This window comes from Sinohyriopsis cumingii, chromosome 1 (assembly GCF_028554795.1).
Source record: "Sinohyriopsis cumingii isolate HCF-2022 chromosome 1, ASM2855479v2, whole genome shotgun sequence".
NCBI lineage: Eukaryota > Metazoa > Mollusca > Bivalvia > Unionida > Unionidae > Sinohyriopsis > Sinohyriopsis cumingii.
Window position 1 is genome coordinate 180,454,894 of NC_142961.1, and position 27,825 is coordinate 180,482,718.

The window sequence follows — 27,825 nt, forward strand, 5'->3', positions numbered from 1 at the left end:
TTGGTCCATGTTCTATGGGTATGATCCATATTGTACCATTTGGTCCATGTTCTATGGGTATGATCCATATTGTACCATTTGGTCCATGTTCTGCAGGTGTATCTCAGTGCTGATTTTTTAATGAGATTAACAGCAAGAACTAATTACTATCCTCTATAGCCATGATGTTAGCTCAGCTTTTAAAAGCATTACCAACAAATATTTTGTTTAATCTGTCTGTAGTTTTTGCTTCTTTTTGTTATGAAATTTCATTGCATCAGCTTATATTATCTCTATACTAAATTTGAAAGTTAACATTGTGTTTGTATGACTGATATAAGGCAGAATGTATCATGATGTCCATTCATCTGTATGCTCATTTGTTTCATTTTCACACTGTAACTCTTGACTAAACTTTGTTGATGGCTTGCATTTGGGGCAAGAAGACACCTATTTATTTGGGGTTAAAAGGTCAAATGTCAAGGTCAGAGGGAGTCTAAGAAGGAAAATGGTTTACCCAAGAGAAGTACCATGACCAAATATTTTGTTGATGGCTTGTATTAAAACAAAAAAAAGTGTACCTTTGGGTTTTGGGGTCCAAGGTTAAGGTCAGCAAGACTAAAAAAAGGAAAGTTTCCTTAAAAATAATGATTTAAATCATGAAACTGAGTTACATTTCTTCCCACTAACATTTTGATATCCAGAAGTCTAGTACATTCTGTGATGTAACTGTCAAAGCACCTGCTGACATTGACAGATCAAATACAGTGTGACCCCGCTATAGCATGCTCCATTATAACACAAATTCGGATATAACATGGTTGTGGTGTGGCTCCTGAAATTTCATATACAAGTATTTTTCTTGTTCGTAAAAAAAATCTTTCTTAAAAGTATGAAAAAGACATAGAAAGTTTGTTATCATTTTGGAGAAGAGATTGTGTATGAATAATACAAGATGATCATGGCATGGCTCCTGAAATTTTGAATGTATTTTTCTCATACACAAAAAAGTAGTTTTCTCTTCTTAAACGTACAAAAAATAATGTGTAAAACGTTTATTCAGGGATCGCATAGGGCTTCACCAGTGTTGCAAACTTGGATTTTTTTCCTTATTAGCAGCAAGATATACCATCTGGCAATCTTTTATTGCAACATTGTTGGCTGTTAAACTTGTATGTACAACCTTTGGTTTGGAGTGGAGAAATTCCACATGAAAGAAAGCCGCAAACTGAATATAAAATGTACTGAAATTTATCTATTGTTACATAAACAAATTCTTTGTCCATATTGACAAACCATCTAAACAGTGCATTGTTATATCATAATCCGCTTATCATGACATCTAGCATGAGTACTGTATATTTTGAGATATCTGCTTTTTTGTTGGAGACATTTCTGGTAACGGAGATCAACCGGACAAGGCATTATCTCATAATCTATCTTTTGTTTGATTTTCGGCCACTCGCTAGTAATTAATATATTTATATAGACTGACATTTGTATGTGGATGGTAAGTAAAATTCCTCTTCTTTTCACTCAGAATTAAATCCTTCAGAACACTCACATTTTCTGTAATAATCCCTGTCATCAGACCAGAACACCTGCATCTCTTTCATCCTTTGACCCTTTGTTAAATTTCTGATGCATGTGAGGAAGGCAGCACCACACTTCTACCACAGATGTAAAAAAAAATTATTAAAAAAATCTTACTTATTGGTTTATTCAATAGGCAGCGAGGAACAGTAACTAGAATAGACCAAACAACAGCCAGTTCCCTTTAATAAAATGTACCCAGATAAAATAGTTTGCTCAGATTTCAAAGGAAACAGATTAACTCTGAAGCACCGATTGTTATGAAAATGTACTCGGCAAATGAAAAAATCAGTCTCAATCATACAATTATTTGATGTTGCCACCACAATAATAAATGGGCATTTGTTTGGTTATCCAAAGCTGTTCTTTAGCGGTGACTTCAATAACGCATGCATCCTTCATCAAAGAAAGCCAACTACAATCTTCAATAAAAATAAAGAACCTTTCTTCAAAGGAAGTCAGTACCAAACTTAAATAAAAATAATGGAATATGATAGATTTTTGCATTTTTCAACATGACTGGAACATGCTAATTGTGCTGTGAAAGTTTCCTTTTTGCAGGGAAGAAGTTTATGCTTACGAACACTACCAATGGCAGCTTAAAATGCAAATTAACTTTTACCAACTTGGGACATACTGAAAAGTAAATGTGCTTCATCATTCATTACATGATTGTGCTATGTTTTACCATTGAATTCAGACTAATATAACCTGTGACAAAAGTATTGAATATTTTAAATCTGTGTGTATGCATATTTTCGATGGAGTCACTTGTATTGTGGATCCAGTGTATATGATGAGTGTTGGTACTCTATTCATGCTATACATTATACATGTATGTATAAACAGTATTCATGTAAACATACCAATTCGTGGTTTTTTAAATAAAGTAAACTATGATATATGCCTTCTCTGTTTTCACTACTTCGATGGTAACCTTGCAGATGAAACATGTATTTTACCACCCGTATTTATTACCTACCCCTTCTGCAAATTTTTTGGGGTACATGCATCATTTTCTTCAGCTGACTTGGTTCCTTATAACCTGGTTTGGTCTATAACACAGTCAGGTTCTATGGCTCCCAACTACCGTGTTTTAGTTGGGTCACACTGTATTTTGTTTAGTATTGCTCTAAATGGGCACTAGATTTTATAGTATCAAAGTATTCATCCATTGAAAGAGGGTTTTACATACAAGAAGTAAGATTAATACCTACCACATGGTGGGTGTATAATATACTGTTTATGGAACTCATGTTATATTTACAGTACTCTGTCATATTTGTGGTAGCCTTGTTATATTCAGATTTTGAAATGAGTATACATTCAGATTGTACCTGGATTAGCAGATCTTGTAAAATCATTCACTTTAGGCATCCTAAATGATTTTTTTTTGTGTGCTGTCATAAAGATACTGTACTCTGATTGTTTCATCAAATCACTGTCATTAATAATGGTGGCCTAATTTGATCATTAGTGTTTTTTGCTATTAGAAGCTAACTGACTTAAGAAGTAATGATTGTAAATGTACTAAGGATTAATGATTGTAATTGTTGTAAGAAGTAATGATTGTAAATGTACTAAGAAGTAATGATTGTAAATGTACTAAGGATTAATGATTGTAATTATTGTAAGAAGTAATGATGGTAATTGTACTAAGAAGTAATGATTGTAATTGTTGTAAGAAGTAGTGATGGGAATTGTACTAAGAAGTAATGATTGTAATTGTTATAAGAAGTAATGATGGTAATTGTACTAAGAAGTAATGATGGTAATTGTACTAAGAAGTAATGATGGTAATTGTACTAAAAAGTAATGATGGTAATTGTACTTTTTGATATGAATAAAGTCTTTTTCTTTCCTTTGTTTGAATGTGTATTGATATCTGCCTTAGGAGTTTAACAAAAATTAGAAAGAAATCAAGACAAAGTATACATATGAAAAAAACACCTGAGGTCTTTCATAGCTATTGAAAATAAAGGAAATAATAATTACTTTGCTTTTTAGATCCTCATATTATGAAAGGGAGGGGGGACTAGATTTTGTTTAGTCTTGGAACACTACAAAAGTAAGCAATACAACAACTTCATAACTAGAGTCATGTTAGGTATCAAAGAGTTTTATCTTTGTGGACTGAAAGCAAAATACCTTCTGTTTCAGGCACTTCTGAGTATGTTAGAGATCAGGAGGAGGGGGAAGAGGAGGATGTCAACATGATGAGAACAATCATCATTGCAGTGTGCAGCGCAGGGGCCTACTTTGCCCTTGTCATAGGACTTACAGCATTTCTCAGCTACAAACTCATCATTAAGAAGCGCAACAGAAAGTCAGGGAAACACTGTATGTTTTTTTAAACATTTTTAATGACAGTTCTCCATGGAAAATAGCTTTTATGTTATGTTCAAGCAGTTTTTTTAATGAGAAATACTCCATGAGTAACAGAATACACATGATTGAAAAATCAATGCTATCACTGACAAGTACATATGTACTGTGTTAGAAAGGTTTTTATTTCAAACATTTCATCATTTGTTCATATGCGTTCTGGCAGTTATGCAATTGTTTTTATAAATGAATTTTCTCTTGTCTTTTTCTCCAAAGTATATAGTTGAGCTTTGTGTAGACTAAATTAAAAGCATAATCATACAAAAGAAGTCCTAGCATAAATTATAGCTTGCATTTTATAACTTTAAAAAAAAATTTAGAATATTGAATTTTGTTATTCAGTATTATAGGTTAAAATTGTTTTCTCAGTTTCATTATGTTTTAAAATAATTTTTTTAGGTGAGTGATGTGTTTTAATTATAAAATGATAAAACAATATCACCACTTATAAGGTTGTGTTAAAATACTGTTCAGTACTTGACAATATTTGTGTCTGTCTGTATTATAGGCAAGTCTCCAAACGGCAACCTTAGTCAAGAACAGCATGAACTGTTGATGAAGGATCATGACCGAGATTCTGGAGGCACACAATTCCGCAGTGACAGTGACAACCGTTCCCATGCCTCAGGTCTTAGTTCCCATCCATCCCACTCATCCCACTCCCAAGGTCAATCCCAGGTTCTGTCTCAAGCCCACTCTCAGCGAAGTCGTAAAGGCAGCATTGACCGTGTGTTCTTCCCCAGGCATGAACTTCAGACATTGGGAATGTTAGGTGAGAGGTTTGAAAAGTTTGATCCCATTAATCTAAGAGTGTAATTTGATACTTAGAAAAATGTTATACTTTCAATATTTCTTGTGTTTTCATGGAAACAAAAGCTGGGGATTTGTGGTAATATATCATCTTTGTTGCCTCACTTGAATGACAGAAGGTCAGTTTGTTGGACCATGGACAAAGTCCCAAAAGTTATAAAGGAACCATGTTGGCTCTGTGATTACAATGCCAGACTCACATGCAAAATTGTGTAGGTTTGAATCATACCATTGGAACAGCCTAGTTGTTGGCTGCTGTGGTGTGTCCTTGATCAAGGCACTGTACTACAATTGCCTCAGCACTAAAAATCCAGTTTATGTTGTGTGCCATGAAACAGCATATAATATGCTCATTGTTTTTTCTACATTAACTTGACATTGTCAGAATCAGGCAGTATGTCTGCATACTACATGTATTTACATTGCATGACAGGTTTGTTAAAAAATAGTATCGTGTATTTGTAGGTTTCTGCATTTGTATGGGAAAATATGAATGAGTTTTTTTATGGAAATACTGCACAACCTTGGGATTGCAGTATATCCATCCGACAAAACAAGTTCATATTTTCCCATACAAATGCAGTAATCTTTTTATTATATGCTCATTTTCTTAGTCTACCTAAGGCCTAATTATATAAACAAAAATACACTTCAAGAAACAAGGTAACTGAATGTGTGCTGTATTCCAAACTAAATACACAAGTGCAGATTCATCATTACACAACAATGACATTATTATTGCGCACATAACTCCACCCAGATAAATTTGAATTTAGTTGTGCGCTAGACATAACTTTGGAAAGAAAATAGTGTTTTGATGTCCTTAAAACTGAAATTTGGAGTCATATTGTGAATGAATACGCATTGCAAAAACTTCACCATTTGATCTGGAATGAAAAGATTTTGGTATTTTTGTCATTTCTACAAAATTTCATGATTTTTGACTGGATTTATCTGTGCCAATTCTACATGAAGTTCATCGGATTTCAGCAGTGATGGAGAGTGTCTTGACATCTGCAAATGTGTTTCTGTTCTGTCATTGACTGTTTGAAATCATAATATGGGAAAAATATGAAGTCTTTCAATTGCAGTTATCAAAAAGATGCTATGGAATATAATGTTTATTTCATTTTGAGTGCAGTAAGGAGGATGTAATTGCACTTGGAATATAGTCGAAATTACAGTACAGTTTCGAAATGTGTAATCAAGCTTGAGTACCATGACATGACTCATATAATTCGGATTTGCAGAACTGAGAAAGGACATTTTGAGGAAATTCAGGATGTAAAACTGTCAGTATATTTTTTTGCCATTCTTATTGCCATTTAAAGGAGACAGTTTATGCCTTGTCACTAGCATGTTATTTGTAGAGACCCAGCAATTTTATGAAATCTGGTGTCTATCGCCTGCCTAAATCAGAAGCATTGTATCAAAAAAGTTAACGTGGAATGTGGCAAAGCAGCTGCTATGTGGCAGTCATGAAACATCTGCTTTAGTTCATTCAGAAACAAATTTAATCAACCAAACTGTAAAGCACCTACTACATGAGTGTACATAATTTGTTTACAAAGTAGTTATCATACAGCCATCACTGTACATTCTGATATCATGTTCAGTCACTTGCTTTATTGAAAGTTTCTTTTGTGAGTCTATGAATTCATCCACATTGGCATCTCTACTGTCAAATGGCTCAAACAGTTGGTTTACTTCATCCACAGACAAATAAAATAAATCAAAAGTTCTGGCATCTGTGTCCTTTGATTGTTTACAAATAGAAAGTAGTTCCTTTATTCACTTGAGTTCAGTATGAAGTGCACATGCGTGCAATATCATAAAATATTGCACAATTCTGTAAAGTTAACGGAGAAAAAAATGAGCATATAATAATAGGAATTACTTTGATTGTAAATAAACAATGTACACTCATGTAGCAGATAGTTTAGCATTTGGTTTATTAGATTTGTTTGTGAACTAAGCAGGCAATTTTGTCCATTTTAAAGTAGGGATGATAAAGTTAATGAGATGTGTCCACCGAGGCACTAAAGAAACTTTCAACGAAGCAAACAAATGATTGTGGTATTCCCAATATTGGCAACAAATGTGAGACACACAGTATTGAAAATATCATTCAGATCATTTAAACAGTTATTCTGGAGAAATGTTCATAACTGTTGGAAATAAAATGATTCAGACTAAAGACCAGTACTTTCTAGGGTCTATTGTATACCTATCAGAGACAAACCATTTTGCAAGTCAGTCAAAACACTAAATTCAGGGAAATACTGCTGAAGGTTTTGGTACAAAACTAAGAGCCAATAAGCCAAGACAATGAAGAAGTTTTATTTCAGCTGGCTAAATAGACTGTCACACACCAACAAGCTACTTTGCAATTTTGCCCATTTTAACTTTTTTGATACAGTGATTTGGATTTAGAAGCCATACAGGTCATGTACCTAGCTGGTGTCCCTCCAGCAAAGAGCATGCAAGTGACAGGGCATAACTATGTTTTCTTTAGCTGGTAATAAAAATAGCAATAAATATACTTACATTTTTGCATCTTGGATTCCATTAGAATGTACTTTCTTAGTTCTGCAAATCTAAATTAATGACCCATGTCTTGGGTTCTAAAACTTGATACACACCACAAAATTGTACCTTAATTGTGACTACTTTTCTGACAGAAATTACATTGTCCTTACTGAACTCAAAATGAAATGAATGTGATATTCCATATCATCTTTTTAATAATTTCAAATTAAAAGAATTAGTAATTTTCCCACTTGTGATTCCAAACAATCAATGGCAGAAGAAGGCGGGTCCATCCTCTGCTCAAGTCACATGTACATCCTGTAGAATTGACTCTGCTAATAAATTCAGTCCATCTCAAGCAGAAGAGCAGAATTGAGTTGGATCGACAGAAAAACAAATTCAAAATCCTTCCATTCCTGACTAATTGGAAAAGTTGTCTCACTATGCATTCATTCAGAATATGACTTTAAATTTCAAATTTAAGTAGATCAGAATGAAATTTTTTAAATCTAATGGTGAGCACACAACAACATTCAGTGTTTGCTGGGTGGTGCTGTATGTGCATTAATATTATTACTGTGTATTGATGAATCTATGATTGAATCTATGATTGTGTATTTATTTGGAATACAGCATAAATTCAGTTACTTTTTTATGCAGTGTATTCTTTTATTATGAAGCCTCAGGTATGAAAATAAAATGAGTATATAATAAAATGGTTGCTGTATTTGTATAGGAAAATATGAGCTCATTATTTTTGGACAAATATTTCACTCCCAAGGTTATGCAGCATTGCTTAGAAAAACTTGTTCATATTTTCCCATACAAATGGTGTGCCATAAAACACAATACCAAACTCACAAGCTGTACTGACTTGCTTAGAATAAAAGTATATTGTATTTTATCTTCAGTAACTCAAAAAGTATTCATCACATTTAGCTCAAATTCAGAAATTAGGTTTATTTTATTTAAAATCACAATGCCCCATCATAATAGAATCAAAGTTTTTGCACTATTTTGGAAATTGTTTCCTACACAAATTAGAGTAAGTATGACCTTGAGCAAGCATTCAGAAACAGAAAGAAATGGTTGATCTTATTAAATAAGTTCCTAAATATTTGAACATTTTTAATGCATGTTACATTTCTTCTTTGTATTCTTTAGGTAAGGGTCAGTTTGGTGATGTGTTTTTGGCCAAAGCTCGAGGAATAAGGACTGGAGAGCCTGAGACTCTTGTGGTGGTCAAGTCCATACTGGTTAAAGATGACCATTTATTCTATGAGTTTCGGCAAGAGATGGAGATGTATTCCAAACTCGACCATCCAAATGTTGTCAAATTACTAGGAGTGTGTCGTGAGATGGATCTACAGTTTATTATATATGAACATTGTGATTGGGTGAGTAGTGCCAATTTTGTTAAAAAATTTCTTAACCCAATACCTCATAGAGTATATAGGTTTTTAACCCTTTGATACACATGTTGCAAAGTTACCCAGTACAGTGTGCTATAAATAGAACGACTGTTACCTATTCCACTCCATACACATAGGCCTGCCTGTTAACTGTTAAGCAGTGTAGTGTATATTAAGTTTAAATCGAATCTTAACAATTTTACATTTTTGGTACACATCTATAATATATGGAAAAATTTAAGAGTAAAGTCTGATCATTATAGCTGTGTAATTATCTTTCACTGAAGAATTTTTAGTGTGCTTTAAACTCTTGAGAGAACTTGTTCACCATCAAGTCAGTGAAGCTACATGACCAGCCGTAGCTGCCATTTCTCATACTCACAATTTACAAGTTCTTTGTCAGCATCTATATCACTAAGTCATCTAAATTGGATAATTTATAAAAACTGATTGCTCCCTACATCAATATCAGAGCCTTTACCTAAGTTATTGAAGCTTTCATAGTTGTGATTTTAATCTTGAAAAGTACTGAACGAAATCCACGACCTCCATTTTGGAGAGTGGAGAATACGACCCATTTACTTAAAATAGCAGATGTCGACCAGAGCATAAACAGCGACCACGTGATCTTACATAATGATCATTCACAGCAGTGAATGAGGTATCTAATAGGGGGTTTTCCCTGAAGGTGGCACTATGAAAACCTGCTAAAAATGGCTGATGTTTACAGCAGGCATCAAAAGACGCTTGTATGTGAATTGGGTAGAGGTGTCCAAAGGCGCTTGCATGAGGTAACGGGTTAAATAAAAATGAATTTTCATTAGTGTAATTTCCTAATTGTTTACTATTTAAAAATTAATACTTACACAAAAAAGACTATCTTCAAAATAATGTTAGGTACACAGGTGTGCAATAATGGATTTCACAAAAATTTATCACATTTTTAATTTGTGTATGCTTTCTTTAGATACTGTCAAAATATGATTGTATGCTGTCAAAATATGTATGTATGCTGTCAAAATATGTATGTATGCTTGGTCACACACACAATACATTTGCCTTGACAAATGAAAACATTTTCTTAAATGTCTTTTTAGCAAAATGCAGAAAGAAAATTTAACTGCAAAATTCATTATCATCAGCGGGAAATATATGTACTTACAAGTTGGATCCAACTGAAAACAACATAGACCCAGATCTGCCATCACTTAATGGTCAAGCAGATAAGGATGTATGTAGTTTGTTCTACTGATTAGTCCTAGCAAACTGCATCAACCTGGATCAACTGCCATTAGTACAGTTTTGAGTCTGTTTGCACTTGAATTTATATGTAGTACACTGAGTATTTTTTTAAAATATAATAGAAGAGGTTGTGTGAAGAGATAAACTGTTCATCTTTATGAGTTGTTTTCAATCCCAGATCAATTTTTGCCATACATTTTATAGGCATGTATAAATAAACATTACAGAGTTATGTTTTGGTTTTTACTTGTTACTTTGTGAGTTCATTACTAAATTTATTATTGAACATGAATGATGCAATGTACTTAAGAATCACAATATTAATAAATCATTTACAGGGAGACTTGAAACAGTTTCTCCTAGCATCAAGGACAGACAATGGTCGGAGGCTACCAGCACGAGTTCCACCACTTACTGCAGTTCAGAAGGTTGGCATGTGTAACCAAGTGGCGCTTGGTCTAGAACATCTCTCGAATCACCGTTTTGTGCACAAAGACATTGCAACTCGTAATATTTTGTTGACCTCACGTCTTGAGCTCAAAGTGTCAAGTATATCATTATGCAGAGATATATATGCCGGAGAATATATTCCCTACAATAACACAATGATTCCTCTTCGCTGGCTGTCTCCAGAGGCAGTGCTAGAGGATGATTATTCCACAAAAAGTGATGTTTGGTCATATGGAGTTTTTGTTTGGGAAGTATTCCATCTTGGTGATCTTCCACACAAGAATAGGACTGACGATGAAATATTGAAAGGTCTTAAAGTTGGGGATGTGACATTGGAAATCTCAGAACAGTGTCCAAATGAGATTATAGATTTAATTCGAAAGTGCACCAGTGAGAGTCCAAGAGAACGTCCATTATTTAGTGAAATTTGTGTTGTTCTTGGAGAAATCCTGACAGTGCTATCCACAGTGTCTTGTCCAGTGACAGCACCATCTGTTGCTTCGTATCCATCTGTCATGTCAAACCCATTGTGAGACAGGGACATATGTCTACGGAAGTGTATAAGGAGTGAAATGTTACAATTTTTCAGTATGTAATATGTTTCTATTAAAATATTATCATGATGTGGTCCTATGGTGCTATGAATTCAGGGTAAAACACGAAGACATATCACTAAAGGTATTGCAACTATTGGACATTTGCAAACTATTGTAATAAAGAGAAAATATTGTCACTCTCAGAAAAATTATTTAATCAAATTATTTGTGATGGTGATACAAATTTGTAATTGTTTAAATACGGATGCATCAAAGCCCCAAGGAGGTTCTCGGGGTTTTTTGAAGTATTTTTATCAACATTATAAACCAACAATTCATTCAAATGTTTACCAAATAAGACAACCTCCATATATAGAAGTATGAAGTTGTTTTGAGTGCATTTATTTAGAACCAACAACTCCTTGATCATGCAAATGGTGAAAGAAAGAAACATTCATGGAAGATGAATGCCTCTTCAAAATGACCAAAATATAGAAGTTAACTAGATCGACATTGTGTACACATGGACAGACAGACAGATGGACTTAGTGTACACATGGACAGACATGGATGGACAAGGTAACACTATGTGGCTCTAGCATGCTCATTGAGGTGGAGTTTGAGAATTGATAAGGAGTGTAACTGTTTATGCCATATTAAAGAAAAAGATTTTGCCTTCAGAAGTCCTCATTTATTGCAAGTTTTAAATGAGTGTCTTTAAAGTCCTCTTTTTTTACAAGTCTTAACTGAATGTCTTCAGAGTCCACTTTTATTACAAGTCTTAAATGAATGTCTTCAGAGCCCTCTTTTATTACAAGTCTTAACTGAGTGTCATTTCCTTGAAAGTCCTCTTTTATTACAAGTTTTCAGTGTCTTCAAAGTCCTCTTTTATTGCATGTCTTCAGGGTCTTTAAAGTCCTCTTTTATTGCAAGTCTTAACTGAATGTCTTTAAAGTGCTCTTTCATTGCAAGTCGTAACTGATTGTCTTCAAAGTCCTCTTTTATTACAAGTCTTAACTGAGTGTGATTGCCTTGAAAGTCTTCTTTGTTACAAGTCTTAAATGAGTGTCATTGGAAAGAAGAAAACACTATTCAAGTTTGTCAGCATAGGAGGTTTGTTGCAGATACTTTCCAGTGATTGATGAAATTTTCAAACATCAGCATTTAGTTTGCAGATGTGAACAATCATATATGCTTATCTACTGTTGACATGTTTGTTGAAAATATGTAAATAATGTCAATCACCTGGTATAATAGTTATGCCACTCATGCCTTTACGTCTCAAATCTTCCTTGTGGCTGCTTCTGCATTATCTTCTTTCTCTTCTTCAAAATTTGTTAAATTTACTGAAAGTTTTATTTTAAATGGCATGGTTATAACGATGCTTCTTTTCCATTAAATCTGTCAAGAATATTTCAGCTTTTTGTTTAGGTTTTGACCATATTTATCAAGCAAAAGATACTTGAATATTATTGATTTTGATCCATAATTATGTTCCATCCACACAAATATCAAAGTCAGAATGAATAGATATCAGCTATTTTAAAACCATTTCAATTATAAATATTTAAAACTTGTACTAAAATGTAATCTGAAAGTCATTCACATTTGCCTCACTTGTCCATGGAAACAAAAAGTGAAATTTATACATACTGCAGTTGAGAATGAGGCAAAGATTGATATATGCTGTCCCAATCATAATGGCCGTTATTGATGGAATGTTCTCTTTTTCTTCGTAATAATAAAACTTTGCACATTATGTGCTATGTAGATTGTTATTAAGCCATTTTCTCAGTTCTGTTTTCTTTGCATAAAAATATTTTTTTCACCTACTAAATGGAATAGAACTGAGATCACAACAACTTGGTTTATGACATCATCTAAATCATTATATCATCAGCATGACATGAATTTTATGGGATGGCTCAGATTACATTCTCAACTGAAAATTATTTTAATGGATATTAGTACATTATTCCAGAAGGGTAGTGATATAGCAACCCCCATTGCCTAAAATTTCCAAATTAGTCAGTTTTGATCCTAATTCAGAATGTGTGTTTTGGTCTGGATTGGTCAATAACCAATTGCTTCATGTTTTACTTACGTAAACCTTGGATGTATATCTGCATGTAATAATTACTTTTACAAGGTAAATCAAACTACTTCATTTTGCAATGTAGTTTTTGTACATTGCTAAGTCAAATGCAGAATTTTAAGAAATATTTAATTATAATGCTGGTCGAAAGGGTAATATTGTGATCAATTTATTTGTATTTTGTGTGTGTACTTTTTAATGTTTGTATTGTCTATTTTTGTTTTTTGTATATGAGTGGGTGAGTATGTGTGCATGTTTATATTTTCTTTGTGTGTGTGTGTGTGTGTGTGTGAACACCCAGATTAGCATCACAGGTTTTTTACTTGTTCATCCATTTTTGATTGATGCATTTATATAGTTTACCTTAATATCAAATCTACACTTTCTTACCATCAGAGCTTAGTAATCTAGCAAGCGAGTTCACATATGGACATGGTATGCCACACATTAACTTTACAGGCAAATTATATAAAACAGTGATCATTGTATACAAATACTTGGACTTAAAATAGCATGTACATTAAAAATTTTCTGTTATATGTGAGATCCTTTGTGACAAATATACATTTCATAGGAAATCATTATAGTGTCAGTCTATTTATCCAGTTTTGTAACAGCCATATGCATGCTAGAATGTATACTTGTGATTCATTGTTGAGTGGGCACTTAACATAGCGATCACTTGTCTGTGTGTGTCCATCCATATGGCCATCTAACCCCTAGATTAACCTCAGTTTAAAAGTATTTTGCTAAACTAAACAAAAGATTGATCCCATGAAAAAAGGTTTCTTATCTGGGATGAGGCTGTCTGCGTATAAGTACATTTTTTTTATCTGTCTGTCTGTGTATTATATAAGCATGAGAGATGTTAATGTTTCTTACAAACTGAAGCAGTTTGATATGTATTTTGACACAAGAGAAAGCCAGGCCAAGAAATCATGCAAACTTCAGAACCCATAGCTATATTTGCCTGTAACTAAAGCCATGACAGTTTGTTTGTATTTGTATTTGTTTTAATTATTGTCAGATGTTGATCTTCATAATGATGCTGATGATTTCTGTAGTATCAGGATCTATGAAGCAAATTAAGATTGAAAATTGATTATCTTTTTTTTATTTTTGCTGTATATAGCTGAATAATCTTATTGTGAGGGTTATGACTGGGCAGTCATTTGTACACCTTTTGTGAATAATTATCTTTTGTAAATGCTTATATATAATCATGTTGATGTATTGCTCAAATTTATGGATCCCCATTAAACGAGAATATAATCTTTTACTAGTTATATTACAGGTAGATCATACAACCAAAGCCCAGTGTTTTTGGCCCAAATTCAGATCGATGTTATATTTAATATAACAATAAAATACTTAAGCGTAAACATGAATAGTACATAGCCTCTGTTGTTTGTTGTTTACACGATGCTTTCCAGCTCTTCTGTCATCTTGGAAGACACATTGATATCTTTCCTCTCTACCTACCATTAGGATTATTTTTTCCAATTATTTGCACACACTATATATATACTTGCTTATAATTCAGGTCCAGCTACAGAACATAGACTTGAATTCATTACATAATATGCTAGCAGATCAGGGTCTGTGTTGTTTGTGCTACTGATTACTCTCTATGAACTGCATAGACCCAGTTCTGCTGGTGCTTTAAGCAATGTCAGATCGGGATCTGTGCAGTTTGTAGTTGGACTGAACTTATAAGTGGGTAAATACAGTTGCTGTTATTAAATAGCTTGCACAAACAGTGAATTTTCTTCTTCATTTTGTTATTGATTGAATTGCTAGTTTGAAGGCCACTTCATACACTCAGTACACAAATTCACTGTATCTTTCCTATTTCCCACATCTTGACTTTTTTTAATAGGCAAAATATTACCCCACCATAAAAAGAAAAAAGAAATGTTCGAAATATACATTGCTGACTAATATGGATTCCTTTTTTCACTTGAATATACATGAACATAAATGCATCCTTGAGCCAATGAAATGATTGATTGGTTGTGCAGGTTTATGCATATATATATGAGGAATAAAAAAACTTTTGACATGGTGAAAAGAAGGTGTTTGCATGATGATGAATCATTACATAATACATGTATGAAACCAACTGAACATCCTATCCAAACAAAATGTACATTTTCTAAACTTCGTATTTTAGTACACAGACTGTTTTAATCTACTTTGCTGAAGTGCTGAAGCTTATTGTGTCTTTACTATAGGTGACAGGTCATACTTTCATCTCTTTTATCTCCGCTTCATTATTTTCCAAGTGTATTTTCTTTCTTCTTGTTTGATTCATGTCAGGCTATTCTACAGGTGTCTTGGTCATTACCTTTTTTTGTATCAGCCATTCTTTCACTCAGATTTTATATACTTTTGTATTGGTTTTTTATTAGATAATCAAATTAATTCTAATCCCAGATGAAATTCCCATCCTTTTTTATATTCAATATTATAGTTATATGTCGATTTTAAATGTACTAGGTACATACAGTTTTAATTAATGCATGCTTGTTTTAGGTATATGCACATATTCATATTTTTGATTTTATTCTGTTTTATATGTGCTGTTAATAGTATGAGAAATTAAGTAAATATTTTGCTTATGAATGTTGAAAGTAATATTGATTTTTATTTGTGAATCACAGTTTGTGATACAGGTATTCTTTGTTCACAGATACTTATGACACAAATCTACATGTGAACAAAATATTTAACAATTGAAAACATTACTGTTTCAGATATCATGTGTCTTCTATTCCTGAAGAATACATTTTTAATTAGGAATTGGTCTACATGTCATTTAGCCCACATGATTTAAGTTATTATCAGTTACACTGCCTCCTTTAATGAAAGAGTAATCAGTTACTTGAAAATTCATATGAACATGGAGAATTTGGTATTTCATAAACTTTATACAAAATGGGTAATTTGGTATTTTATAAACTTTCTTTGAATATGGACAATTCAGTATTTTATAAATATGGAAAATTTGATATTTTATCCACTTCATACAAATATTGACAATTTCATCTTGAAACAGATTTATTTCATCTTGGAAAGGTAAAATTGTTGCCAAATAATTTGTTTTCCAAAGATTGTTAGCTTGATTTCTTTAGAGTATTATTTGATACAAGATAAACTGCCATTTATTTATTTCCTTTAGGATGAAATTCAGATCAGTATTATGCCAGAAATTTAACAATTTATGGGGTATCTTTTCAAAATTTCAAATCCAGAAACTAGAAAAGAAAAATTGAGACAGATTGTACATTTTCAAAGAGTGATAAGTATTAGTTTTTGTAATAGCCTTATGCATCAGAGTTATTTGTAGTGGTCCTGTGGGTCAGAGATATTTGTAATGGTCCTTTGGGTCAGAGATATTTGTAATGTTCCTTTGGATCAGATATATTTGTAATGGTACCATGGGTCAGAGTTATTTGTAGTGGTATTTTGGGTTTTAAAAATGCTTTTAACATTATTGTGCCTGTTGTATTTTGTATCCAGTGCAGGTGTGTATGCTGGTTGAAAATGTTATTTTGAACCTGTGATTTTTTTAATGAGCAAATAAATAAAATCTATACTGTTAAAACCAGGTGCTCTAGAAAGTGAATATACTTGTACATAGTGCTTTCACAAAATAAAATCTGCAAATTCTATGTTTGTTGTTTTAATTTTGTTTTTTTTTGTGCAGACACAAAAATTATGAATGTAGAACAAGTTTTAATATTGGAGCTGTGATTAAACTGGCAAAACTCATCACTTCCATTAAAAAGCTTTCAGAAAAAAACAATTTCCAGGAAAAAAAACTAATAAATCCCCCCAAAAAAACAAAGGCAAAGCATCTGTGTCACACTATTCTAACAAAGCTACACTGAAATAGTTACTTGGCAGAACCATCAGTTTACTGATAAAAACCAGCAGAACGCGTTTGCAGTGGAATTTGCTTTAGAGTTTATTACGTATGTCGTCCCATAATCTCCCTAAACTGTGAGAAATGATTTCCCAGCATTACTTTCATGTTGTCAAAATAATCTTTTTGTATAATTTCCCCACACCTATCAGTATATGATACCTTGATACCTCAATATTGTCAAATGCCTAAGTACTCCTTCCATCAGAGAATGAAGGTTCAGCAAGGAAAGTGTAAACAATGTTAAGGCTTGCAAATTCAGATCTGAAAAGACGTCCTTTTTTCCAAAGGACAAGTCTTGAAATTATTGACACTGTCGTTTTCAAGAACTATTCAGAATTGTTATGCACACTTAATTTGGGGAAAATACTTGTTTTTGTGTGTTATGCACACTTAATTTGGGGAAAATACTTGTTTTTGTGTGTTATGCACACTTAATTTGGGGAAAATACTTGTTTTTGTTCATATCATGAGTCCTAAGACACTGAATTTTTATACATGGATATATTTCTTGAAGGAATGAAGAAGAAAAAATGAAACCCATTTTTTTTAAATGTTTGAATCTTCTTGCAGTTTGGGGTTAGTTTTTGCCCAGTTTGTAAAACATTTTAAATCATATTTATTTCATATTTTGCAATGTAAAGTATGAAATGAACTGTTTATATGTGCATATATTCTGGAGGAATTTTGAAGTGAAGAAATTGTTTACTATTTTGTGTGAATATAGTCATTATATATATATATATATATATATATATATATATATATATATATATATATATATATATATATATATATATATATATACATATATATATATATATATATATATATATATATATATATATATATATATATATATATATATATATATATATATATATATATATATATGGTTTACATAGCCTCGGGTCCAAATTATGTGGTGCACTATACTTGCATGTATATTAAATAAGAAACAAAGTGCCAAGTCTCTTTGGATTGGATTTATTGAGCAATTCTTGAAGAAGATGGATCAAAGAAAGCAGCAGGTTAGATAAATTTTAATGTTTGGAAGTACTAGCCCGTATAATATATTAACAATGCATGAAAATTAAAGACTGCTGCAAATTTTGAGATCTTGGTTTTTCCTCACCAATTTTAATCCTTTCATTGTTTGCAAGAGTAATTTTTGGTAAGATGACTGCCAGATAAACAATTTGCAGCAGCTCAAGTCAGTAAGTCATATTGGAAGAGTCAGGGAAGCCAATTATCACTTTGATATTTTGTTCAACTAGCACTTAATTAGAGACGACAAATCAAAACATATTCTTTTGAAAATTAATGGAGGTGTACAGGTTTACTTTTGTCGGTAGTTGAACATTTTTCTACAAATTGCTAATAAAGAAGATTCACTTTTAGTCATCAGCATTTTATTTAAATCTCTTCAGAATTCAGATTTATAAAGTCAATTACAGAAATCTAAAGATTGCTAATGCAATTAAAACGAACGATCTGGAGAATGACAATTACATTTTAACTGCAGATCGGTAGAAATAGTTTCCCAGGTGGTGGTCAATGTACATGTAGTTATTGCTTGTGAGATGTTAGAAAAGGAGTAACCAAAATAAGAAAAAAGAAAGGTTCACTCTTACCAGGTAAAGCCCATCTTGAGGGAGACTTGATGGGAGATTTACACATCGATGCAGATTAATGTTATCAAGAGAGCCTTTAAAATATAGTTGTTGTCTGGTATAGATACCAATCACACTTCAAAAGGTAGGAGCAACAATTATTTATTATCTGCTGTTAAAACTTCTTCAATTGTTTTCAGCATAAAAATAAACCCAAAATTGGTTCACTGTCTTGCTAAGTGGAGGGTACGTAATATGTGGTTACTGTATAATCTCTTTATTTGGAGATGGTACATAAATTCAGTGTTTCCCTTTACCCTCATTATTGCATCAGACACCTCCTTAAATTTTTAATTTGACCCCAGTTTTGACCCCAAGTTTAGTTTTTACTCATTCTGATCCCCAGTTCTGACACCAAGTTTTTTGTGTGACTCGCACCTCTAGGGGATACATTGGTGATATGTGGTTACTGTATAATCTCATGGTAAGGAGAGGATAACATAGTATGGGCTGTTGTGTAATTTCTTTATAAAGAGAGGGAACGTAAATGTATGTGGTTATTGTATAATCTCCTGGTAAGAAGAGGATACGTAGTATGGGCTGTTGTGTAATTTCTTTATAAAGAGAGGGAACGTAAATATATGTGGTTACAATATAATCTCTTGGTAAGGAGAAGTAAGTAATAATTTATAATCTCTTAGTACATCATGAGTTGTGGACCAAGGAATTATATGTCCAAAGTATGTGGTTACTTTATAATCTCTTCACATCATCATAAATTGGGGACCACGGAATTCGATGTCCAAATTGTGTGGTTGCTATTGTATTGTTTTCCATGGCATAACGTTACTGAGCGCATAACTACCTTAGGTATTTGTACAATGATGAAAGTGACTGATATTTCACAGTATTTCTCTTGCTTGGCATTTCCATGGACTTGTATTCTCCAATCTTGGATACTGTTGCATCTTTCAAAAGCTGCATGTTCGGACTTGTCAGTATGTGGTTTTGCTGATTATACACAATTAAACAAGGTTGATACTTACCTGTCGGATAATTGGGATTATTGGAGTACTCTTCATAAATGGACAGCTAAATATGCAGTACCCGGTACAAGTACAGATATGACCACTCTTTAAAGTAAACGGAGAGACTCCTCTCGCATTAGTAGCTGTTTCAGTGCAAAGGACAGAGAAGAGACAGGGATAGGGATGGATGCGATTTAGCTGTTCATTTATGACTAGGATCATTATGCCAAAAGGGTAAAGAGTTTTGTAAACAGCCAGTAAGTGCTGGTTTTTCTTGCTCTTTGCTGTGTATTTCGTGGAGGAGGGAGAAAATCTTCGTTGTGGTTTTTTTTTTGACTGCCGATATTTCTCTATCTGTGTTGAAGGACCTTTAGTACTACATGAAAATGCTGCTCTCAGGTCATCAAATATGGCCACCATAGTGGTCATCTTGTAAATCGCGTTATTGCTACTGTATGTAAATGGATGGTCATACCAACATGGGGTTTTCATTAAAAGACTTCTTATGATGACTAGTTCGTATTAAATGAAAATGTTTTTGAACACGGCGTTCAGTATGGCTACTACAGCGGTCATCTGTAAAATATTGTTTCTACTGCTCCTTCTGGACTGAAAGTCATATCTCCTCATGGGATTTGCGTACATCTGATGTCCAATATAAACCCACAACGGTCATGTTGATAATCGTATAAGTACTGCTGTTAGACGTATAGTCATCACTCGGCACCATCGCCGCTGATTATGCGTCTATATGCTAGATAGCGATTTACTATCATAGTCATGATATGATTCCTGACCATCTCAGCGGACACTTATATATGTTAAGAGTCTAATAAAAGAGTTCAAAAACACTTGGCCTCGTTTCTTTGCTAAAGGCCTTCTAATGATGTCTCATTTTTGTCCTAAATGAAAGTGATGCCAGTCTTAATCCAATATGAATGCCACAGTGATCAAGTTGAAAATCACATTACTCAAGACTACCCAAAATGGGTTGAACACTCAGCAGTTGAAAAGAAGAAATGGTTTTATCTTGAATTCCTGGAAATTCTTTTCGGACAGTAGAGCGTCAGTCCTTTTAAAGCCCTCTTTTTATCAGATTATTGGGATAAAATGGTACAATCGACGTGATATTGTGCTTCAAGATTTGGAGTTGGTTAACAAAGGCTTGTTTTCTCACAATAATACATTAGCCAGTTGTATGATACAGGCAACTGTTACGTTATGTAGCACATACGAGCGATATCAAACCCACCTGGGCCGCGTGTTCTATATACTATTATTCAATGTTTTGCAAACAATGTGCTCTGTGCTTTAATTGTGAATATGTGACTTTAGGTGGGTGCTGTCATGGTTTCTTCATTGGTGGATCATATAGCACAGAGTTAATTCGTGCTGTCATAGTTTCTTCATTGGTGGCACTGAGTTAATTTGTTGTTCATGGCAACGTCAGAACCTTTTAACATTGGTAAGCACCCCTCCCCCAAATGAATTTACAGTGTCCTGCTAAATGCTCCATTCGGACTTTTCTCAAAGGTACAGTACATCAGAGCTTCAAAAATTATTACTAAGCTGAAATAAAGAAAATACTGCCCAAAGAAATAATGACGAAAAATGTGCAAGTCTTCTTATTTCCAGGAGAGCCATTTGGTTTATATCCGTCAAACAGTACAGTCAGCAATTGTACTTTTAGTTTCTTATTAGTTAAATGACAACACGGTCAGATATGGTTTTTGTTAGGTATTTACACGCAGCAATTTTCCACTCTTGGTTTCTTTGTAATATATTTAAGCTAGATACACACAAGAGAAAAAGATAATTTGTACTTGGGGACCCCACTGAACCATTATTATCGAAGATCATTTATTTCGTATTTTTCAAATTGTATGGAAGGGTGTTACAGTAAGGTTGCCGATCTGTAAGATAGTTGAAGACGGACAGGCATCAAAAATATATGTCATTATTATTGTATCTTGATTTGCGAGAATTTGTTTTTTTAGAGAGAGAAAATTTCATGAAAGAAATTTAATGTCACAGGCGCACTATTGCTTTACTGGCTACCGATTAGTTAAAAGGGCATTTTAAAATTTAATGTTAAATTTGCAACAGAGGAAATAATTTGATAATGAAAATATTAGTACTTAATTGAACAGGCATTGAGATCCTGTTCTATTGGTAATGCTCCCTCTGGACTCCTGCATAGAGAATGAAGTAATAATTAAAAGTCTTTGATCTAGTGGGACGTATTGTCATCGAATACCATGAGTGAAAAGGGTGTAAATCTTTCTTTTGTTACAAATTTCTGTTAATTGCCATATCTGAAATTTGATCACAGGGGATAGTACCACAGGGTTGCTCAGAGGAGATAGTACGGCGACATTTGAAAAAAATAAAACAAACTCCCCGCTATTCTCTTTTCACGTGTCAAATAGGAACTACAAATAAATTGAAATATATTTATTTAAAATAATTTTCAACAGTAGTCTTCAGTATAATTTGACAATGGAAATATTTTAGAGCTCATTGCACTCGATGTAGGTTCGTTTTGGACATGTCTACTGACACTGTAATCTAGCTTATGGTTTTTCTTGGCAACGTAAGTACATTACACGTTTGCGTGTCGTAATCTTTCAGATTTGTATGGTAATATGGAATCAGGAAACATCATGATCGTTTTTATAGTGATTAAAAATGACGTTAAAGTTCTAGCTCTTTCTAAATAGATATATTTTTAAACTCCGTTATATACTTCGTAAATAGTCCCAATAGTAGTTGAAAATTGTTTTTACCGGTCGATATCCATCAATTTTGGCAGTAGTTTAAAGGTCATTGACCAACTATATTGTACAAACGTGTGATATTATTATAGTCATAAACACAACGCATTTGTTATGTATGCACACCATAAAAATGTTTAATTAGGCTTTTTACAATGAAAACTTATTCGGCAATCGGTAGTTTCCGCGTGCCAAAAACGGATATGACGTAATGTATCCCTTCTATTCAACCTAGCCATTCAAGTGCTTAATTTCCCCACGTAAATGTCTATGTGATATCTTACAATCGTGTTTTTGTACAGCAAATATGGTGCACTGTGTTGCATATTGATTTAACCAAAAGAGTGATGATGGGGAAAAAGGTTCTTTTTTTTCTCCGAAAGACCTTGTTTACCGGGGGGGGGGGGGGGGGGGGGGAAAGTGGATTCAAGGTGTGGGATCGAACAGGGTGAGGAATGGGAAAGTTTTATCAGTTATGCCGGATTATTGTCAATTTGGCCCAAAGACAATTTGGCCCAAGTCAATTCGGCCCAACTTAACAATAATTTAAACAAGTTCTTTTTCTTTAAACAAATATATACTATGTAAGATAGGTTTTAGCTATAGGTTTTAGGGAAAACAAACTAAATTTAAACAAACCATTTTGATATTCTGTCAAACAAAATAGTCAAACTTTATAACGTACTTATATATGAGAGAAAACAGAAACTGACATATCTTGCTCGTTTTAATTAAACTCGGTTAGAGCTTCTGCAAAATGAAGTTCTACACGCAGTTGACCGGATTTATAGGGTGGAAATGTTCCTCGTCGCTGCCTTGGACTGGCGTGAAATCAAAGGCTCGCAAAGCGTAGCCTCCTGCAAAATCGTCGTACGAAATGCCGTGGCTGCTGTTGGTCCCAAACTGTCCCGAGTCTTCGTACAGACACAAGTACGATCTCAAGTAATTCTTCTGGGCAAAGTTAGGTTCGAAGGGTCTGGTATACAGGGTTTTGCTATCGCGACTGACTTTGATCCTGGACACTCTGTAGTGCTTAAACTCGAAAGAATTGGCAGTGACAGGTCCGTTGGGGGCTTCGTTGCTGACGATACCAACGAGTAAACGTTTAGGCAACTGTCCTTGGAACAGATGATCTTCGATCTTGGATCGGAATCCAGTGGCAATGGTGAAGGTTTTCACTTCCACGCGCCGTATCGGATACTTGGCGGTCGTTCTGCTCAAAGTGTTGCTGATGTAGTTTCCCACTTTAGATAACACTTCCAAATACTTTTCTTGAAACCACATGTACAAATGCAAACGATCCATCAGTTCTAAACTACGTCCTTGCAGGATTTTCCTTCGACTGTCGTTAAAACCCACATTGTGAGGAGCGTCATCTGCTGTCAGGACTGTATCGTTAAATTTGTCCACGCCTGCTGTGTCAGGGTTCCATACCACGCAAACATCCAGGTGTTATTTTCCATACGTCAAAAGATTTTCCAGGTAGGTTTGATAAGAGCAAGTATCCATGCTGCTGATGACTAGTTTGTTATTCAAGTACAAATCCACTTCACTGAACAAGGAATGCATGAAATTGTTGATGGGAGCTACTATAGCATCGGTTCCAGAAGCGGTGTCGTCCGTTTTGATGACTTAGACTTTCAGGTACAAGTAACTGCTATTGAGCTCGATGTAATTTCAGACTGACCTTGCAGTTTGAAAGAGGCATCCAAGTAGTCGTTCTTCTTGTGGTATTTTTCTGTCTTGGGAAAGTGGTAAATTACATACACTTCTAACAATTGGTATCCCAGGTCCAGAGCTTTAAACAATTCCACGCTGACCCACGTTCCAGTCAATGCGCATTCTTCTGGGTGTCGGTCTTGGTTGCACGTTTCTGCACAAGTACGGCACAAGGGAAACATCAGTTTTCCTTGGCAATGGTGAGGTAAAACGGGATTGTACAAGTCCGTGGGAGGCAAGACTTTGCACTTGATCAATCCTTCGGATTGTCGAACGTTGTCCAGGTCGATGTGTTCCGTCAGCAATTGCGGTCACCCTGCAGAAAAGTGACAATATTTGCACACGTAAGGATGCAGCGAACACACGTCCAAGTATGTGATTTCTGCTCCTTTCTCCTCGTCGGCGTGGTGCAGCAAACAGGTGTCATTCGTTCGCCCTCCGTACAAACTACCTCGCGGGCTCAGAGGGTCCACCAGCTTATAAATTTCCATAATACGTTTAAACTCGGGATCTGTTTTCAAACGGTGATCGTTCTTGTGTTCCCACATTTGCACCATTTGGTATCCTTGCTGTTCTGTTTTCATGCGTCGCTGACAAGTGGCTTCGTACACATCTTCCGTGATCCTTTGTAAAAACTGATTTTTAGTGTGACGTTGAGGGTAGCAGTGGGGACATCCGTGAATTAAGCAACCGTTAAACTCGTACACGATCTTGGGGTTTTCTATGTCTCAACCATCCACCGAAAACGGTGCGATGATCTTTTCGCCTCTTCCGTTTCGGGTATGTTGAATCCATTTGTCTTCGTTGTCGCACAAGTCATGTAGGCAGCGTAGGGCTTTGACCAAGTATCGACATTTGACAAAGTTCGTAGTCTGAGGGCTGATGACAGCCAGGGTGTTCTCGGGCATGAATCGTTCGTGGTATATTAAGGAACACGCGTTGGCGAAGGTGCAGGGTTCTTTCAAAGGATTGATCCTTCCGTGTTCCATGAATAATTCTCAAAACTTTCTACAGCAAGTCGTAAAATGTGCATGTCGGAACGACAAGACTTTAACATTTCTTCCTGAAAGTTGAAGGGTTACGAGGCGTGAATCTGGTACCAAGCGTAAAAAGCTTCTCGTTCTTCGGTACGTATGTTGTCGGGGTCGTAGTAGTGAGCCTCAGGCAAATGGGGTAGAACGGCGTGTTGATTGGCTTAGGTATTGAAAAAGTGCGGGAAAATAGGTCATTTCTGTCATTATAAATGTTTTAGGCATTTTACTCAAAGGCATAGCCAAATAACTCATCGAATCTTTTAACTACACTTATCACACTTGCATGGAAGTGATTTTTGTACCGTTCAAAGTCACTTTCGGACGTTCGGTACTTTGTTCCATATAGTATCTGAGAAGAAACTGTCTATCATATCCTGAAAAATTGTGTGCCATTACCGTCGCATGGCTATGACAATCTCCTTAACGCACGATGTCCTCCTGGCTCCACGTCTCGTCGATGGGGTCAAAGAGTCATCGGGCAAAATCGGCTATCGTGTTAGGTCCCCGAAAGATTGCTTCACGTCCTCCAGGAATTTTGCTGCAGTGACGGCAATGACTAAATATAGGCTGTTGGATGCACTTCTCGCACGCTCGGTGAGCCATGCAGAAATTAGGAATGTGAATGCCACTCTCTTGCATGCATTCGAAATCGAAAAAGATGAAATTCCCTTTCTACTGTTCGTCATCGTCTTCCTCTTGATGATTGGACTGGTATTTATTAATGAAACATTCGTCAAAGTACACGATTCTGTGACAAATGTGACATCGTTTCTTTCCTCGACAAACGTGTGCCTTGGCACTTTTGGTACGTATGCCTTGTCCACAAGTAGGAAACAATCGCAGCAGTTGACAAGCACTTTTCTGATGTGAACCTTGCGTCTTCAGATGTTGATGGTAACAGGTGGGGCTGACAAAGATTCGCTGTCAAGCTGGGCAATGCACTCGTTCTTGTCCTTCGTCAAGTTAGGATTTAGAGGCCAAACATCCTGAGCATTTCGATGCGCAATGCTTGTTTTGTTTTCGATTGTTATAGCCATAGTCACATTTCTCACAATAATAACCATATCCCAGGAATGCAGTGATACTGGTGATGGGATCAAAATGTCCATCGTGATAATAGACGTGAATGTATATTCCGTCTTTGAAATCTTTGCCTCGAAACAACAGAGGTCCGCGCACTTCATGAGGGTGCACTTTCAAGGTGCAGCGTGGAGCCACGACGTCTTGCAATTTTTACATTTCAGGAATTCCACAGGTTGTGTCTTTGGATATCCCCGCTTGTTGTAAAAGGAGTACTATTTCTCTTAGTTGTTTTGCTCGGTCCGATCACTGAATAGTTTTCGAGGCTTTTTTCCATTCTGTCGTGTCGTTCTTCTCGGCATATGTTCGTCCCACCATGATGGCCCTGGCTAAATACATCTGGTATTGAGGGTTGTTAATTTGGACGAGGTTACGCTTGATGCTACGAAGGTTGTCAACCAGTGACACTTTTCTGCGTTATCCGGTCTCTTGGTGAAGAGACACATGGGTCATGAACAGTGTCGCTTTTCCATCGGTGATGTGAAACTTGTCGTTGGATTGTTGCACGTGTTGAATCTTATCGATGACTTTGAAAGATGTCAGTTCTGCCGGGCTGCTAAACTCGATCCAAATGGGCGACTTCAAACTTTCGTGATGAATGGAAAGTCCCAAGCGAGCGTCTTTTTGGCTTCGCGTTGTCGTTTCAGTGTGGTTAACAAAGAATCCCACAACTCAGTGATGAACCCTTGTGCTTTCTCCAGCGGTACTTCGGATTTTAAATATTTAAGCTTCACCTTGTACCCTGTAGTTCTAAATTTTCTAGAGGAGCGCTTTTCCGTCTCTTAAATGTGGTAGTACTTTCAGATGATACTGGTGGACTTTGGTTGGGTGTAGACTCTCTGGGTCTGGATTCTAACTCACTCATGTCATCTTCAAAATCGCTGCCTTGACTTTGAGCCAAGACTTCAGCTAATGTGCGAGGCTATAATTCACGTTTCTGCCTCTTACTTCCTTCCCATTTCTTCACGAAATAATGCTATCGTTTCATCTTGACTGCTAAAAGTCAAATGACTACATGTTAAACGCTATGGGTCCCTATATCCATGTCAGTATAGTGTTTTCCCTATATAAAGGGTCTGTGTCTTCCCTCCCAGTATTCTTTTCATTCTCAAACCAACCATAATGATGGAAGAGCCCACACAGATCGAACTTCTGATCAGAGCTTTGCGAGATGTCATACGAAAGTTTTCTTCAGACAAACCGACGGATTACTCTCCCTCCTTTCGAGATAAAAGTCAAAATACTTGCTATATCTGTAAGAAGAAAGGGCATTGGGCTACTGAATGTCCAGACCGTAAAAAAGGCAAAACAGACAAAAGTAAAGACACTTGTCATCGTTGTCAAGAGAAAGGACATTGGTTTTCATTCTGCCCTAAGAAACAACAGGAGCAAAAGGGAGAGAGGGTTTCCGAACAGGAAAGAAAACGAAGAGGTACCCTCCCAAAAAGAAGAACCCAGTCACGTTCAGAAGGAGAAAAGAGAGAAGAAAAGAAGACGAGGAGAAAACCCTGTAAAAGTGAAGAAATTCGAAAAACAGAGAGAGTGAACAAAAAGACAAAGAAGTCTATGAACTTTTTAAAGTGTTGTGGCATCGATTCAATGCACACAGATAATAGCG

General features: G+C 35.1%; 1 protein-coding gene across 1 annotated transcript in view; it reads left to right on the forward strand.

Annotated features, from left to right (window-relative positions):
* LOC149808489 (inactive tyrosine-protein kinase 7-like) overlaps window positions 1–16,703 on the forward strand; it is a 168,285-nt gene extending 151,582 nt beyond the window's left edge. The window contains exons 14-17 of the mRNA XM_089978075.1: window positions 3,733–3,912; window positions 4,466–4,729; window positions 8,461–8,693; window positions 10,289–16,703. Coding sequence (XP_089834201.1) covers window positions 3,733–3,912; window positions 4,466–4,729; window positions 8,461–8,693; window positions 10,289–10,933 — 1,322 coding nt within the window. The 3' untranslated portion in view covers window positions 10,934–16,703. The remainder of the gene's footprint in view (window positions 1–3,732; window positions 3,913–4,465; window positions 4,730–8,460; window positions 8,694–10,288) is intronic.
* The last annotated feature ends 11,122 nt before the right edge of the window (window positions 16,704–27,825 follow it).